Source organism: Morone saxatilis, unplaced genomic scaffold (genome assembly GCF_004916995.1).
Source record: "Morone saxatilis isolate NCDOM2014 unplaced genomic scaffold, NCSU_SB_2.0 Contig7, whole genome shotgun sequence".
Classification (NCBI taxonomy): Eukaryota; Metazoa; Chordata; class Actinopteri; family Moronidae; genus Morone; species Morone saxatilis.
Genome location: NW_023340246.1, coordinates 7364819 through 7381490, shown reverse-complemented (window position 1 = coordinate 7381490; position 16672 = coordinate 7364819). Strand labels below are relative to the sequence as shown.

General features: G+C 39.8%; 1 protein-coding gene across 2 annotated transcripts in view; it reads right to left on the bottom strand.

Moving 5' to 3' along the window:
* The window catches only part of LOC118340894 (1-phosphatidylinositol 4,5-bisphosphate phosphodiesterase beta-4-like), a gene marked incomplete at its 5' end in the record, with an annotated part of 65646 nt that overhangs the window by 27426 nt on the left and 21548 nt on the right, over positions 1 to 16672 (bottom strand). For both annotated transcript variants that reach the window (XM_035679051.1, XM_035679052.1), the window contains 2 exon segments: positions 233 to 313; positions 5633 to 5730. In XM_035679051.1, coding sequence (XP_035534944.1) covers positions 233 to 313; positions 5633 to 5716 — 165 coding nt within the window.

Genomic DNA, 16672 nt, shown 5'->3' with positions numbered 1-16672 from the left:
CAGAAACACCACCTGTAACTACTTATACCCCCAGGTCTCTGCTTTAAATAACAAAGTGTTCTTATTTAAATTAGTTTGGAAAATAAAGGTTAACAAAGGATAACATTAACAAACGTCAAGTTAAATTGAATGTTTAGCTAAGCTTTTCTATATAATCTAAAGATGGCACTCTCTACTAAAGTCTGCCTAGCAGACAAAGGAATACACAAAAATGAACAGGTGGAGGTTGTACCTTTCCCTCACTCTTCCAGGTGATGAAGAAGCCATACTCGTCCACCTTCATCTGACAGTTGGGCTCAAAGGTGTACGGGTCCTGCAGAAGGGAAAATATTTTTTTTTATAAGAGAGGGGGCTTCATCAATCAGAGGGTTTTATTTGACATGGGAAGACATTAAACAGCCAGCCTGTTGAACACACAAAGCTTACGCAACCAGATAAACAGATGTAGTTCTAATTCATTTTCTAAGATGTACCTGCCTGTCAAAGGATACACACACAAAACCATACACAGAAAGTATGTGCAAATACATTCAGTATACACACAAACACGTTGCATGCAGAGGAGATTATTGCTAAGACAAACACAAAGTGAGATAGACGTGACTGCCTTGAACTTTTAAATGCAAACATCATCTGCGCTATGCATTAGAGACAGGGACAACACTGGATGAAGTGCATATGGGTGTGTGTGTGTGTGTGTGTGTGTCTGTGCATGTGTTTGAGCCAGATTCAAAAGTGTGCTAGCCCAGCTTCTATGATGCTACTATACACACATAGTCTAATGTTCCATCTATCAGCTCGTGTGCAACATGCAGCGACCCCTATTCAGTTCAACGTCGGTGTCGGAGCAGAAAATCTGCTAACATTAGCCTGCTTATCTTACCCAAACATTTTCCACTCAATTCAATTGTGCTGATGAATGACTGTGTGTGTGTGTGTTTTTTTTATCCCACATCTGACAAGGATAAAACATTAGTGAGAAAAAAAATAGAATAAAAGATGTCTGCTGGGTCACCAACTCTGATATTAACAATAGGGAACAGTGTGACACACTCACTCACACATCATTTATTATTTCAGGATGTTGCTTCCATGAGGTACACTGCTGCAAATAGGACTGAGCTGGCTTCTTCTTTGGCTGCGTTATCTAAAGCCATCATAAAAAACTATTGAATAATCCTATTTCCATTTAGGAAATAGTGAGACGTGCAGTTAAAAGCTTGACTTTCTTTTATCTGAATTAGGACTGACAGAGGCTTCAATTGCACATAGTGAAGCCGACTCTATTTAAGAGATGGTCCCAAATGAGCCTTGACTGGTAAGAACATACAGCAGGCTAGTGTTACACTATCAGATGGATTGTTCTTGTAAAGCTAAAAGGTTTATGGGAACACTCAGTCCTTCCACACGCAAAGGAACAATTAGCTGAAGGTCCAACTATCTCAGGGTGGATTTGGATGGATACAGACCCCTGGTTGTGGTAGTCCAGTCCCCACTCAACATGTGTGCATTCTTTCCTAAGTGCCTGGGCAAGTGCAGCTCCAAGTGTGTGTGCATGTCTGTCTGTTGATCCCTGTTATTTTGTCCCCTCCATCACAACAATCTTCATTTAAATGTGTTTGTGTGCTCTCTCACACACACACATAGCACACGCGCAGGTAAAGCACATTGATGATTTATGTTACTATGTCTGCATTTACTATTTTAAGTTAAGCTACACAAAAACTCGTTTCTTTACATCCACATGAATGTCCATCAAGAGGACATAAAGCACACACATATCCAAACAAAAAGTCATTCTCACACACACACACACACACACACACACACACCTACACACACCTACACACACCCACACACACACACACACACACACCCACACACACACACACAGGCTGGTTGATGAAAACACAGGAAGTGCTGCATGTCATGTCTCCCTCGACTGCCTGGTGCTCAACAGTGAATGACTTTAATCGTGATGAATCAGTATTATTAATAATGCAAAAATGCAAGGTAATTATGCTCAGTCTCTACTTTCCTTGTTTTGTTATTTTAGCCATATTCTTATTTGCATTACATCCTAATTTTGCTGTTAGTGTTTAAGCTAAGTTTCTTTTTTATTCCCAAACGCTGCATGTATAATAGTCTTATGCAGCCTTTCAGTCAACTTCAAAGTATTACCGTTTTCTAATCTTTTGTGAACAGCAAGGAAGTACAGCTATATTCACCAGGTAAGTCTATTTCATGGATGGAGTGGATCATTTGTATGTATTGTACCCTCAGCCAAATTCATCAAACCAATTTTATGACCTGACTAAACTGATCCAGGCTGAGTATGATAAAATTTGACTAAATAAGCAAGAGAGCAACAGAACCACTTGTCCACTTGTTTACAGTGTCTCAAAATTCTGACCTGCTTTTCTCTGTCTGTCAATATTAAGCCGTTCAGTCCCCATGGAAACCAAACATCACCCAGATCTTAAGTGATTGATTTCCAATCAGTAAGACAATCAATGAAACACACACACACACACCTACACCTACACACACACACACCTACACACCTACGCACACACACACACACACACATACACACACACAGAGGAAGCCCTTTGGGTGTTTGCATGACTGATCACTAAGGATCTTATTGACCGCTGACAAGCACACACTACAGCACAAAATTAGAAAGACACAATAACAAAATTTCAGAAAGACAATTAAAAGACAGGCACTAACACCACTGCTTCTATACGAAGAGAGGACAAATATCACAAAGCATTCTGGGACATGAGAATGCTTTTACAAATACTCTATGTTGGATATTCTTATTTTAGACAGGACCATAATAACTACATGTAGCGTTAGAGACTTCATGTAATGGCACAAAGCTTTGAATTGCACTGAAAACTAAGTAAGAACAAACACACACACGCACACAGTACACGCACGGACACAATTGCACGTTACCTGTCTCTACCATCTGTCACTCAATGGGGTTTCACTCAGTGGAGAATGTTTTGTGGAAAAGAATCCATGCTGTTTAGCATATTTATGTGTGTATGTGTGTCTGTTCTTGTGTGTATGTGTTTGAGTGCCCGTGTGAGAGGGACTGATAAAGAGCATGTCCATGTCTGTGGGTGGACTTGGCATACGTCATTTCAATCGAAGCAGATGTCTGCTGCAGCCTTTGTAATAGCCAGGCAACAGAGCAACTATTCATTCACTCACATATATACAGACACAGAGAATACAATGCAGTCATTTGTAAAAGGCAGACATTACTACCCCATGTTCATAACGACAGGTCAGAGTTCAGCAAACAAAAACCCACTTTGTTAACAAATTAAAGACTATCCCTCCAGAGATTCACTAGTTTGAGTCAACTGCCAAGGAAGAGTTGACAGTCAGATAAGATGTAACTACTATCAAAGAAATTCTAGCCTTTAGTCCTCAGATACAAAAAAGGAACAGTAATTTACATTGTTAAGGATATAATGATTCACAAATGACAAAATACAGTGATAAGAGTAGGGTTTTCATGAGTACCAATACTTTGGTTTCAAAACGATGCCAAAATTCACAAAACTTGATGGCACTCGTTTTTCTTACAGGGGATACAATTCTTCTGGACCTGACAGGGAAGCATGTACGCCTTCTCTAGTCAGACAATAAATGCCACAAAAAGAAAAACATGTTGTTTTGCTTGCAACACTTTTGTGCTCAGTGCTCTGTCGTGAACTCTCTCTGCTGTCTGTCTGTCTCTCCACTCCACTGGGCTGTCTGTATGCACAGGAGCTCAGGCCTGCCCGCAGTGAAACATAAACGGGGGCGGGGCTGAGCTAACAGACAGCGGTGGAGAGCAGCACACTCACCAAGCACGTAAGTTGTAAGTGCAACACAAGCCTGGCGAACCAAAATAAAGCAACAAACACTCCAGGTGTCAGGACAGGAGGGAGAAATTCCCTTCAGACAGCAACAAGACTAATCGATTAAAGAGAGGGTTTGTTAGGCAATATTATAACCTACTTTATTGTTTAGTACAGTATAAAAAAACAATAAATAAGCATTAATGCAATGCAGAACCATTACTGTATTACTACGTCCAATATGAAAGTATTGGATCAGGACTCCGTATCAGCAGATACCTACTCATTTTTATTATTACTGAATCGGTATCGAGAATTATGAAGTTCACTGGTATTGGTTGACTACTACATTTCTGGTATTGTGACATGCCTAGGTAAGAGGGTAGTGGTACATCCCAGTTCATACCATTTTAACATTCAAGGTTTCTGGCATGGACTGACCTTATTACCATTCAGGCCAGTCCTAACCCTGTCCTGCCTAAGCCTGGCTCATATTCATAGGAGCAACACACTGAGGACTTTCTTCAGAAGCATGCTGGCCCAGTTTCATGGCTCACTTTGACATGGCTGTGGATTTGATGATGCTTTTCCCTACGCTCTTTCAAGTTTTCTTCTCGGCCTAAGAGGGATCCTCCTCCCCCCACTGATGCCCACATAAACCGGGAGGACTGAGGGGATTTCCTGATGTGTGCAACGAGTGCGTGTATGTCCCTTTGTGTGTATGTGTGCATGCGCGTGTGTGTGACACACTTTGCCTTTGCTCGGCAAATGTCCTAGCTAAGTGTCCTGATTAAGTTAGTTGGAGGAAACGTGGGCTAAAAGACAGGGAGATATACACAGGGTCATACACATACAGATATATATAGACACACAGTGAACAAGAAGGATATTTAATAACACTAATATTATTGGTAAATACCAGTCTAAATCTTTAATTTCATTGGCATGGATAGCGAGGCGAGCGTATGGCTGTAACTAAGCAATAATTTAATATTATTCTGCTTAAAGAATCAGCTTTTTTACAGCTATTCAGCGATTTATTTACATTTATAGCTGAGTTTTTATCTGTTGGTGTTCATAATTTTTTTGTGTTTTGTTATTTGTTAATCACTTTAACTGTATTTTATATCCTGATGAATACAAAATCAATCGCAACTCTAAATATTCAAACAACAGTGGCACTGTGAGCACTTCAGGATTCAATCTCAGGATTTATCTACTTGCCTCCCAAAGCAGTATTTTTCCACATTTTCTACTGATTTCAATTATACTACTCAACCCGACTAGCACCTATAACAAATCAACATACAAGTGTAAAAATGATAAATAATCTATGTAAAAAAACAAAGAATCAGTTCACTCCCTGAGATCACACACAGATAATCTTTTCAGAGTGCTGGTTAAGACTCTCAGTGGACATGTTGCAGACAAGCAGTCGCCATGCCACAGCTTCTTAATGAGGCTGATCAATGTGGCCTGCCTACAGCTTCAGCTCTGACTACAACAATGACGTATCAGGTTATGAAGGAGACGCCTCTGCTACGTTATGCGTGTGTGGGTTGTGTGTTTGTGTGCACGCTAATGACTGACCTGGGGATGGTCATTAAGGGTGAAGGATGATAATAGGACAGAGCGAATAACCTATGTCAGTATCAACAAGTTATTGACAAACTCATACAGCTTGCAAAACAGGCTAAGCTTTCATACACTTATCAAGGATATTAAACTTATATCGGGAAATGTCATGAAAAATGCATTATTTTTACCTCATCAAACCGATCAAAGGAGGTGCCTTCCTGCATGAACTCAGGCAGGTGTTTCTGCCAGTTGAACTCGTAGGACTTCGTCATGGCTGCTCACAAACCTGAGAGCAGAGACAGACAGACAGAGACAGAGTAAGAATTAGTATAAAATCTGTAACAACCAGGTGTAAATGCCCATGGTAGTTTCAAGGACAGAACACGTGCATAAACACACGACACATGTCTTCTTCTTTCCTGTAGTCTCAAAGAGATGCTGAATTCACTGAGCATAGCTAACTGTACCTGGCCCTCCAGGGGCTCGTCCAAAAATGTCCTCTCCTAAGATGTAAAATAACTACACATAAAACCCTTTACCAAAAAACAAAACATCTTGGCGTTCTTTCGGGTTAAAACATACATGTAGAACTTGGATGTTGGAGTTGGTTAAGTAAGATTATTAAGTGAACGTATCCCAGCCACTGGCCCAAAACATCGTCAGAATTTGTTTTTACAGGCTTTAAATGTTTGATGATGGATAATTAACCACAAATGATAAATATGTCTTCTTGTTTTCACAAAGGAGAATTAATCATGTAAACACAGGTCGCAGCATTACAAAAGATGTTTGAGTGATAACAACGGATCAAAGAAGACGGAAAGCCCAACTTTAAATCCCCTTCAGCCAAGGAAAGACAACTGCAGTGTAATTACCTCATGTTAACGTAAAAGAAGGACACATAAATGAATGTGGGTCTTTACCTCTATGTAGGCACAGCCATTGTGTTATTATATAACGCATTAGTTGTACTTCAACAAAAACACTATTGTAAGCCATACATAAAAAGACCTTAGCAGTTAATGACGAACAGATAAAGGGAAACATACTTTAAAATGTAGCTGATTTGTTCTATTTTGTTTTTTAAATTAATGTAATAGATGAGATTTGCTAAAAGTCAAATACAACATATATGGTAAATTATGCTCAGTACACTCCATTGAAGCAGCTGTTCGTACTTACACTCGTCTCAGAGGACTTCTCTGATGCCTTGGTTTACCTGATGAGTCTGCGCATACTTGCATCAATACAGTAAACAAGGTTTTTTCCTCATACATGATGAATCCCACATTTCAACTGTACTCATTTATGTCTGAAATACACTTTTGGTATTTCCAGTGTGGTCTCTCCCGAGATGTGGGTTTTTACATAGAAACAAATCAATCAGTGCAGTCATAAAATCTAATTTCTCTTGGCTCTTACCCACAATCACTTGATTATGCACTTACTGGCATCTCAGCACAACCGTCTTTCACAACCTCTATAAACACATTTAGGAGAATGTATTATCAGACAAGAAAAATATTCACAGGTATAATCTCATTATGTGCATATTTACTTGAAAAATAAGAATTGCGCTAAGAATTGTTTGTGTATTACACCGCAGTTTCTCCTTAGCCCTTGGAAGCGAAGGGTGAAGCGAGGTGAAGCTAGGGACTCACAATCTGCAACTTCACCACCAGATGCCATAAATACCATACACTGGTCCTTTAACCAACAAGAAAAACATTGCTACAGTAGGTTGTTGAGTTGCAAACCAGAGTTTATGCTTGACTGAATACCCTAGAAACTCTAACTGCCAAAACACAGAGCATTGCAAGTCTAGGACTATTTGAAAAGGTTTTGAAATGTTTATCTTGGCTTTGGTCATGACTAGCAAAAAAATCAAGACATCTCCTACATAGTTACAATGGAAGTTATTCACGGTGAAAGACGGGGAGATACCAGAATCTCCGCCAGTAGCCTCACAATACCAGAATGCAATGGAGCAGTAAAGTATGAAGAAGATAAGGCAGGTTGAAGGACCGTGGGTGCATCACACCATCAAAGGACAACTCCTGGGTGGGACTGAACAACACAGGTTGAGCATAATTGACAGTTAAATAGTATGTGAGGTTGGAATTTTCCATTAAGTCTACTTTTATCTCACACTTGGCCTCAAACAGTCTGGCTGTGCACCGTACTTCTCTTCAAACACAAAAAGCAAGTAAGGCTTGATTCATGTGACACACCTGCACGTGTAGCATCACGCAAGACATCCAGCTCAAGGAGGGGAGGGGGTCCTGACAGGAAACTGTAATATTGTTGATGACACCACCCAAATATAGGCTTCCCTTACGTCAGCCTCAAATGTGTCAGGCAAAACTGAGAGGGAGAAGCGCACTTGAGAACGTGACATGCTATGTATAGTCTAAGAGCTCATCCGGGTTTAAGTCATTATGGGAACACTCCTGAGGTGCGATTCGATGCTGTTTCAGTCTGTAGGGCTCGGATTCCATCATGATAATAATTACAGATAGTATACATATACCATATACATATAACATATAATCAAAACAATCATATGCTTTTCAATTCACATTGCTGTAATTTAATCTCTTAATAATATCCAAAGGTGTGATAAAGATGTAATTTATTTTAACGTCTTCACCAAGTTTTATTAGTTTAAAATGTCTATCTTGAGTGTTTGCATATGGCTGGATGTGTGGAAGCACCTTGCCATTACACAGTTTGAGATAGAAGTCCCATATTTCATGCATAAACCACCCATTTTCTTTCCAGGGATAAACAGAGGGAAACTGGCTGTTGATGGGTGAGATGACAAAGAGGAAGATAGAGGAGTGATACAGAAAGAGAAAGAAATAGGGACCAACGGAGACTAAGTGTTAGAGAGAGATCGGAAGAAAAGGAAAGAGATAAAGGCAAAGGGAAAATGAACGGGGAAAGAGACAGATCAGAGAGAGGCGAGAGAAAATAAAAGCAGTAAGAAGTACGGAGAGGTGAGGGACAGAAAAATGGGAGAGAGAGATGAGAGACGAGTAGAGAGTGACGTGAGGAGCGCAGAGATAAAACAGAACAGTGGTGGGCAGGGAGAGATGGACGAGTGAAACAGCTGTGTGTGACAGAAGCTGACTGGGGAGGTTGGGGCGGACGAGGTGGGGAGTACAGCAGTGGGGGTGGAGGGGTTGTCTGCTTTTGATGTGGGGAACACAGATCAGAGACAACATCAACAGAGGCTACAGACAACCACTAGCTGGGTGGGCTACAGTCCACCCCCCGGCATGACAGATGCAGATGAAGAAAGGCTTTTGAGATGTCTGTGGGCTGTCAATATGACAATACAGAGTTTTTCAGAAAGGCTGCACAATTATACAGCAGCTAATAGGAGCTAATCCCACCCCCCTGTGCAGCTTCATTAAAAGATACAATTACTCTTGATGCAGAGGGTGGACCCACCAGAAAATGAGAACACACACTACTACTCTTTTCATTTGCTCAGCTCATTTTGGGTCCTGACCCAAAAGTGTAGTCTGGTATACGTCATAGCGCTACAGGAAATGTAGCAGCCAGGCCAGGTCAATACACCAAGTGATGTAGAAAAAAGGAGCCAACTTCATCAAACCCAGCCCTTCACCATCTGTGGTGTCCTACCAGGGGACGATAACACAGACGCACACATCCTGTCCGGGGACTGAAAACACAGATGCACACTTCCTGTGGAGATTAAGAACTAAGGCCGGGCAGGGCGCCAATAACAACCCACAGAGAGAAGGCTAGTGTAAATAGGCTGCACCCTGTCTAGAGTATTTAATAATTCTTAACCAAATCGGAAAGAAATTATATATATTCCTAAATCGGATTAAAAATGATTCAGATAGGACAAATCACATGTCTAATTTGGACTAATTGGGTTGTGCTGTCCTGTCTGATGGTAGCCTAGATCTTGCCACTCTCAACAGTATGCATTAGATAACATTTTCCTCAGCGGGATGAAATCTGTCCAATAGCAGCTCGGCACGCTGAGGTTCTGTAAGGCCATGGCAGCACCCACACTGGGCCTCTGAGCTCCTGGACGTGTGAGTGCACACGTGAAGAGCTGAGGGAAGCTGAGGGAAGCTGAAGGAAGCGAGCGAGGTCCGAGCCCCCTGTCCAACCCCTGACAACGAGATAATTACGATAGATAGGAGCCCCGTGAGGCACACTGTTCCCAGCCTCCTCATCTGAAATGGCAGCTAGGGTAACACCCAGCGGTCCCACACCTCATAAACTAAAATTAGGCTACAGCTACATCAGTCAGCCAGTGGTGGAAGGGTTGACTGGGGACACACTCAAATGGACACAAGTGAACAACACACAGCGAGGCACATCTGACATCGCTCACACAATAACCAAAGCTATCCTTTACTCAATACCTGGTTTGGATTATGCATTAAAGGTGTCCAACATTAAAAATAACACATTTTGAAACCACAGGAAACTGAGGGAGAAAACAGGCCCTTTTAGTTAGGCGTGCTTTCATGCCTCATTTGATCTTACAGCACAAATCACCACCTGATGTTCTTGGTGTTACAGTCATCGTGCATTCATTTAAAATTTGAACCCATCTGAGCCTACCTTTTACTGCTGTTAAAAAATATATTCAGTTATGGGAAATGATAATCTCCAAAGGTTTATAAAAGCGCTACATCTCTGCAATATCTGAAAATGATCTAGATTCACAAGAGGTTCACAGGTTTAATTTTAAAATAAACCAAAATGAGTACTACTAGACGCAGTACCAACATTATCATTGCAATTAAACTTACAATAGTACCATAAAATAATTCAAGACCATACCATGTTTGTTATTTTCTCTTACCATTAATGTGGCCTGATGTGGCCTTGGTTGATAGCTACAACACTGTAGTAAGTACATGCAATACTGCAAAGGAGTTATACATTCAGAGTCACTAGCATATTAGGCAATGGGCTCCAATGAACCCTGATTCATAGCAGCTGGAACAGAATTGGCCAATCTAACAGCTGCACTGAAAAAAAAAAACTACTGCATCAATGCCTTTTAAAAATATTAAAAGTATTTAAATTCCAGTTAAACATAATTTTCCTGCAGTCTTCTCCTTTTGTAGCCTCAGAAGCAGGAAAAACACTGTTTCTCTGCTCAGTGTCAGACTTTATCTGGAACAGCTGGTCGGAGTTAGAGAATAAGATAAATGTTACATATATGATGCTCTTCATCATGCAACTTGACAATAATTGCCCAGGTGCTCGTGGTTTGACCATGTATGGCCTGACTCGAAAAAATCCTAAAGTTACAGTCTCATTGTTGAATTTAGACTGGCAGACAGCTCAAATATTATACAACATAACAGGAGAAAACCAAAGGAAATTAACAGCACAGCACTGAACACAACTTTAAAGTTGTTAGTGTATTGACCCTTTGTGTTTTGCGCCACTATACATCTCCTGGACCTCTGTAGTGAGCAGAGAGATTAAACTAAATATTGATTTACTCATCTGACTCTGGCAATGAAAAAAGTTGTTTTGCCAAAATGTGAAATTTACTTTTATGTGCTTTGCTAAGGGGCATCCTGAGATAAACAAACATGCATCATTCTGTTTTGTCACCCCTCATTCCAGACCATAGGTGAGAATTTTACTCTTCTTGTAAATCAAAATATTAACTTATAAGCACCACTTCATAATACAATACTACACCCATGAGCAAGGCTAGTTTGACATCCTTAAGATCCATTATGCACTCATGTTTTTGGCTGTGGCTGTCAAGCATTAAAGTACAAAAAATTCAAGAGTGATCTTTACCTGTATTGAATTATGTGACCATTCTAAGAAAAGATTAAGTGGAAGGGAAATATTATTTTCACCTCAGTTTTAATAAATCTGCTTTTCTATTACCTCCTGGACTTGTATTATCCTCTCTAAGGCATAATAGTTTCTGGTTAAGCAAATGCTGGGCACAATTGCTGTTTCCATGACATCGATGATGAGCAGGTAAACCCAGGTGAAAAGTATTATCTCTATGTGGAATCAGATTGTAAACCTACTTCAGTAATTAAGAGGCTGTGCGGATTAGAAGAAAGAAGATGGGTTTAAAGACCCTGTGCAGTGTGTGCGCACACACACACAGACACACACACACACACCTATATTTTTATATATTTCATATATTTATTCTGGCCAATTAGACCTCTTTTCAGGTCTTTTCATTTAGTTTGTAGTTGGCACTTAAACTTAAAGGGGATGCTGAAGGAAGCAGCACTGTATGCAGGATCCTGCTTTGTGCTCTGAAATGTTTTCACTGTTCACATTTCAACATTGTTGTACAATTAGTCAAGTATGAGTAAATGCGATTATACAGAATTATTTTGTGTGCACAATTACTGAGACTATACACCCTTAGCTATGATCTGATGACTCATTGTTGGTAAATTTAGTTCGAAGTGAGAAACCGTCTTTTCGCTAAGCTTTTTCCTACCCGAGAACCTTGCAATAGCTGACTGTCACTACCATAAAATAATTCTATATTTCAATCAAATCTACATCCTTTTGTAGCACCTTTACACACATTTATTGTGTCCTCCTTTCCATCTACTGTAGTATCAATAATCTTTCAAATACACAGTATTATCTTACATTTAAAGTGCAGACACATACAGCCTATATATGGAGAGAGGAACAGAGAGAGACATAGATTGGACTCTGTACCATCTGTAGAACGAGATTTGTAGGCCAGGGCATCTCTGCAGCACTACAGTACCTCACTATAATGCTGTTTTGTCACACATTTTACTTTGATCAAAAAACTACAATTTCTGCCATGTGGATATTGCACTTGGCCATATAGTCATTTCAATAATATTTTTTAATCAACCCAACCATCTGATACAACTGGCTTGCTCAAGCTGCATCAGATATAAATAAAACCACACAACTAAAACAAACTTTAGTTCTCTTTTTTGTATAACCTGAAAGGTAATTCACAGATTTCCTGAAACTCGAAATGAATGATTTAACAAAAAAACAAACAAAAAATAGTACTGTCAGGTTGGGAAACAGGGTCTAATGAAGGAGCGTTTTCACACTAAGACTATTAAACCTACACCTCACAAATTATATCAATAAATAGCATAATGTAATGACTTATTTTCAATGTACTGGTAATTTTTTCATTCAAAATCTTGTTCGGATTCAATTTTCTGCTAAACCTGTCGTATATTGTATGACTCTGCTCCTCCTCATCTGATTGGCAGCCTGCACACTTCAAAAACACTTTCTAATATTGTTTTTGATTCGCTCATCATTTAAAACATAATAGAGAGAATCAATGATACAATGGTACATTATATTATTTTCACTTGCCTTAGATTCTAGGAACTTAGAGAGAGTGTCAAGAGAATTAGGTTTGTTTAAACAGCAGTCAAGCTTTGCGCACACAAACATAGCATCATACCATATTATGCCACTGCTCCACACCCACACTGCTGGGTTACTTTTAGAAAAAAAAGTTTTTGTTCAAGTCAAACATACTGTAACATGTCTGGCATGATAGTAGCATAGTCTTTATTTTTTCCCCGACGCTTGGCCCATGTAAAAGTCTGTTTTATTGCTCATGTACATACAGTACAATTACATTACCGTCTCAAGGCTGCATCCGGGTCTCCAATCTGAACTGTACATACTCTGAAGTGTCATCATATGCTCTTATCTGTTTGTCTAGGATATTTGCTTTGTCTTGTGGTTGCAAGAGTATAGAAGTGAAGGCACGTAATACACCACTCCCATCTTTCTACATGCAGCAAGTTCCAAAATATTGACCAATAATAACAACATGAGTCTGCTTTTGTTAGTATATGACAATACACAGATGCAACTGAAAATACTAATTTTGCTTGTTTATTACACAATTCATCCCTGTATGCATGTCTGCTGGAAGGCAAAGAAAGACACAGAATCCTTTGTGGACCCCTACACTGTTTCTTAATGTGCCTCTCCTTCAACAATACTATTAATCTTTCTCTCTCACTATTAGGGTCAGAGCAGCCCTTGAGGCTGAAGCCATCTTAGGACACACACATCTACCAACTCACCTACACTGACTCTGCTACCCAAAACAAGCCATTTCCTTCATGCCCATCAGAATCTTTAAAAAGCCAATGATGTGCACCTTCATATGTTAGTATCTGACAATCACTTTTTGAGATAGTTAACACAAAACAGCAGGTCTAGTGTGTGATCTTATTGGCAGAAATGGAATATAATATTCATAGGTATGTTTTCATTAGTGTATAGAATGAGCCATTTAAATCTACAGATGCCACAGGTCGACCTCCATGGAGACCACCATGTTGAACAGACTGAACAACAAAAGTTGAACAAACAGCCATGTGGGACAAACCAAACACTGGCTCTAGGAGCGTTCACATTTGTTGCGCATTTGCAGCCACCATAGTTTCTCATTTGCGCTTGGAAGGGTAGGGTGAAGTAAGTTGCAACCTGCAATTAAACCGCTAGATGCCACTAAACCCTACACAGTGCCCCTCAAAAACAATGCTCTCAATTAATCGTTAAGCTTAATGCTGCTTGCTTCACAATTTATAATATTTCCTTGGAGATCACATTCAGTTCCAGTCAGATAAGGCTGATTATTTCCCACATATTATTTCTCTCTGCCAGCCTTGTCAGTTTAACACAAACAGGTTCTTTACCTCAGAGCAAAACACTAACACTGCCAGGGTTAAAACCCACTGGGGGCACTTATTCTAACAATGCATCCTAGACACTTGTCTAAGTCTCCAACAGAATGCATGCAATGTAATGGAACAATATTTAGCTTATTACAGTTGAAAGTGTTGGCTTGTTATTCATTCCTGTGTCTAATGTTTTAGGCCACCTTTTCATTTTTCAACACAATAATCCGCTTTTGGCAGCCTGTTGAAGGCTAACAGTGTACTTTAAATGATCATTTTAAAAAAATTTGCATTTTGCTGGTTGCATTTAGTTTACATGTAATGATTCAAGTGCTACCAAAACTGTAATTGAAGCAACACTTTATATTTATGCATGTATCAACTGAAAATGTACATACTTATTTTCTTCGCATGCCTATCTATATCAGAATAATAAAAATAAAAAACGTTATTAATGTTCCTTCAATAAACTACATGTCCAATTTGCCTATTGATGCCACAAATAAAGCAGTAGGTTGAGTTATACCTGACCAGTCTGGTGTGTGCAGAAACACAGATTTGTGGTAATTTACAGCAGCCCAGTGTATATGGTGCACATTATTTCAGAAGACGATCTACAAAGCCACTGGTCAGAGCCAGTTTCTACCGCGCTGGAACATCCATCTCATTACACCTTGACACGTTTGCAACATGTCTGCTGCATGACACATAAATACCAAAGACAAAGCTCATTTAAAAGTCTGAACAATACCAACATAACATATTGCTACTGGGCTTGCACTAGTCCCTGCCGAGAAAAACAGAGCCCCCAGAGTGTGCACATAGAGCTCACACACCTTCAGGGTTCCTGCGCTGAGCAGGATCGGCAGGGGGGAGGCTAGGATGAGAGCAAAGGGGAGGAAATGAGGAGAAATCCTGAGGCCAGAGAGAGCAAACTCCTTTAGACAGCACACTACAATGACGTAGGTAGTCATGTTTTCCTGTACTATGTAAGTAACTGTCATAATAACTAAACAGGTGTTCATGATATTGTGTCATGTTTCCAGAATTCACACTAAGAGTGAAAGCCATGTGGAAAACACTTTACCATACCAAAACACACCTCAGGTCAACTGGTTTAGTTAAACAATGTTATGACCTCCGGCAAGACAACAACCAACCAGGATACAGGGAAAAAGAAGGACACACACATGCACAACATCCTGGAAACAAAATTCAGTGGGTTGCCCTTCTGAAGTGACGTTGATTCCAGATCGTAGCCCGACAACAACATTGTGGTGGTGGCAGGTTTGTTCAATTGCATTACCAATTATTGAATTAGATCAAACTCTGCCCTATCAGATAGAATCCAGTTAGCAGATGGGTTCATGTTTTCCTATATTTTGCTACGCAGATCACTCTCACACCACTCGTGCTGTGAGACAAAGAGCAATACCATAAAATTGCTACTGTTTACATTGGTTGAAAGTAGTCTTTAATTAAATAAGAGGCTTTAGCAAGGCATACAGTATTTTTACAACACCAAGAAGACCTCTGTTCTCTGAGCAGCACGTATGGCAGTGAAATCAATGTTACAATCGCCTGCATCTGTTTTTACATTTCATTTAGTCATTGAACTGCAGGGTGGTGTAAGAGAGGAAAATGATTGCAAAGTAAACATGTACTTACCTTAACAAGGATGGAGATCCTGTGTGTGTGTGTGTGTGTGTGCGTGTGTGTGTGTGCGTGTGTGTAGGTGCATGTGTGTGTATATAATCTGTATAAGATCTTTGATTTCACTGGCTTTCCCACTTCTCAACCTAATTCAATTGAAGCCTAATCCAGCATGCCAATTTCTGGGCTACATGTTACTACACAAAACAGGAAACAATCTGAGTGAGCAGAGCTGAGGGACTGAGGAAAGAGTGAGTAGAAGAGTGAGTGGAAAAGCTGAATGGCTAGGCCAACCACTAATCACTACTGAAATTCCCTTTTCGCTCGTTTCAATTGATCCACATTTGGGCTCCACTTTGCTCACTGACTGTTGAGTGTCAACTGAGGTTTCTATTGCCCCTCCAGCAGTGTGTGATTCTGTGTGTGTATCCTCGCATATATCTATGTCTCTGTATATGTTTTCACGTTTGTCTATGTCCATGATGGTTTGTGCCCATGTCTTTATCAACCCCCATGTGTTTTTTAGTTTTCTTTAGCCCACTTAGCTCAATGAGTCACTAACAGGAGTGCACATCACTATTATTCAGAAGATAGCGTTATCCTGCAGGTTGGAGAAGTGGGGTTGTGATGAGAAAATTGCAAATTTTAATATTCAAATTGTGCTGGAACGACAAGACATTCAAAATCAAGAAGCAACTATTTTTCTTCTTTAAACTGAAAAAAAATAGGACCCACAATTTAACTTATTACAAGCCCCTTAATTAAATTTTAAATTCTATTCAATTTTATTTCTATAGTGCCAATTCATAACAAAAGTTATCTCAGGACACTTTTCAAATAAAGTAGGTTTAGCCCGTACTCCTTATATAA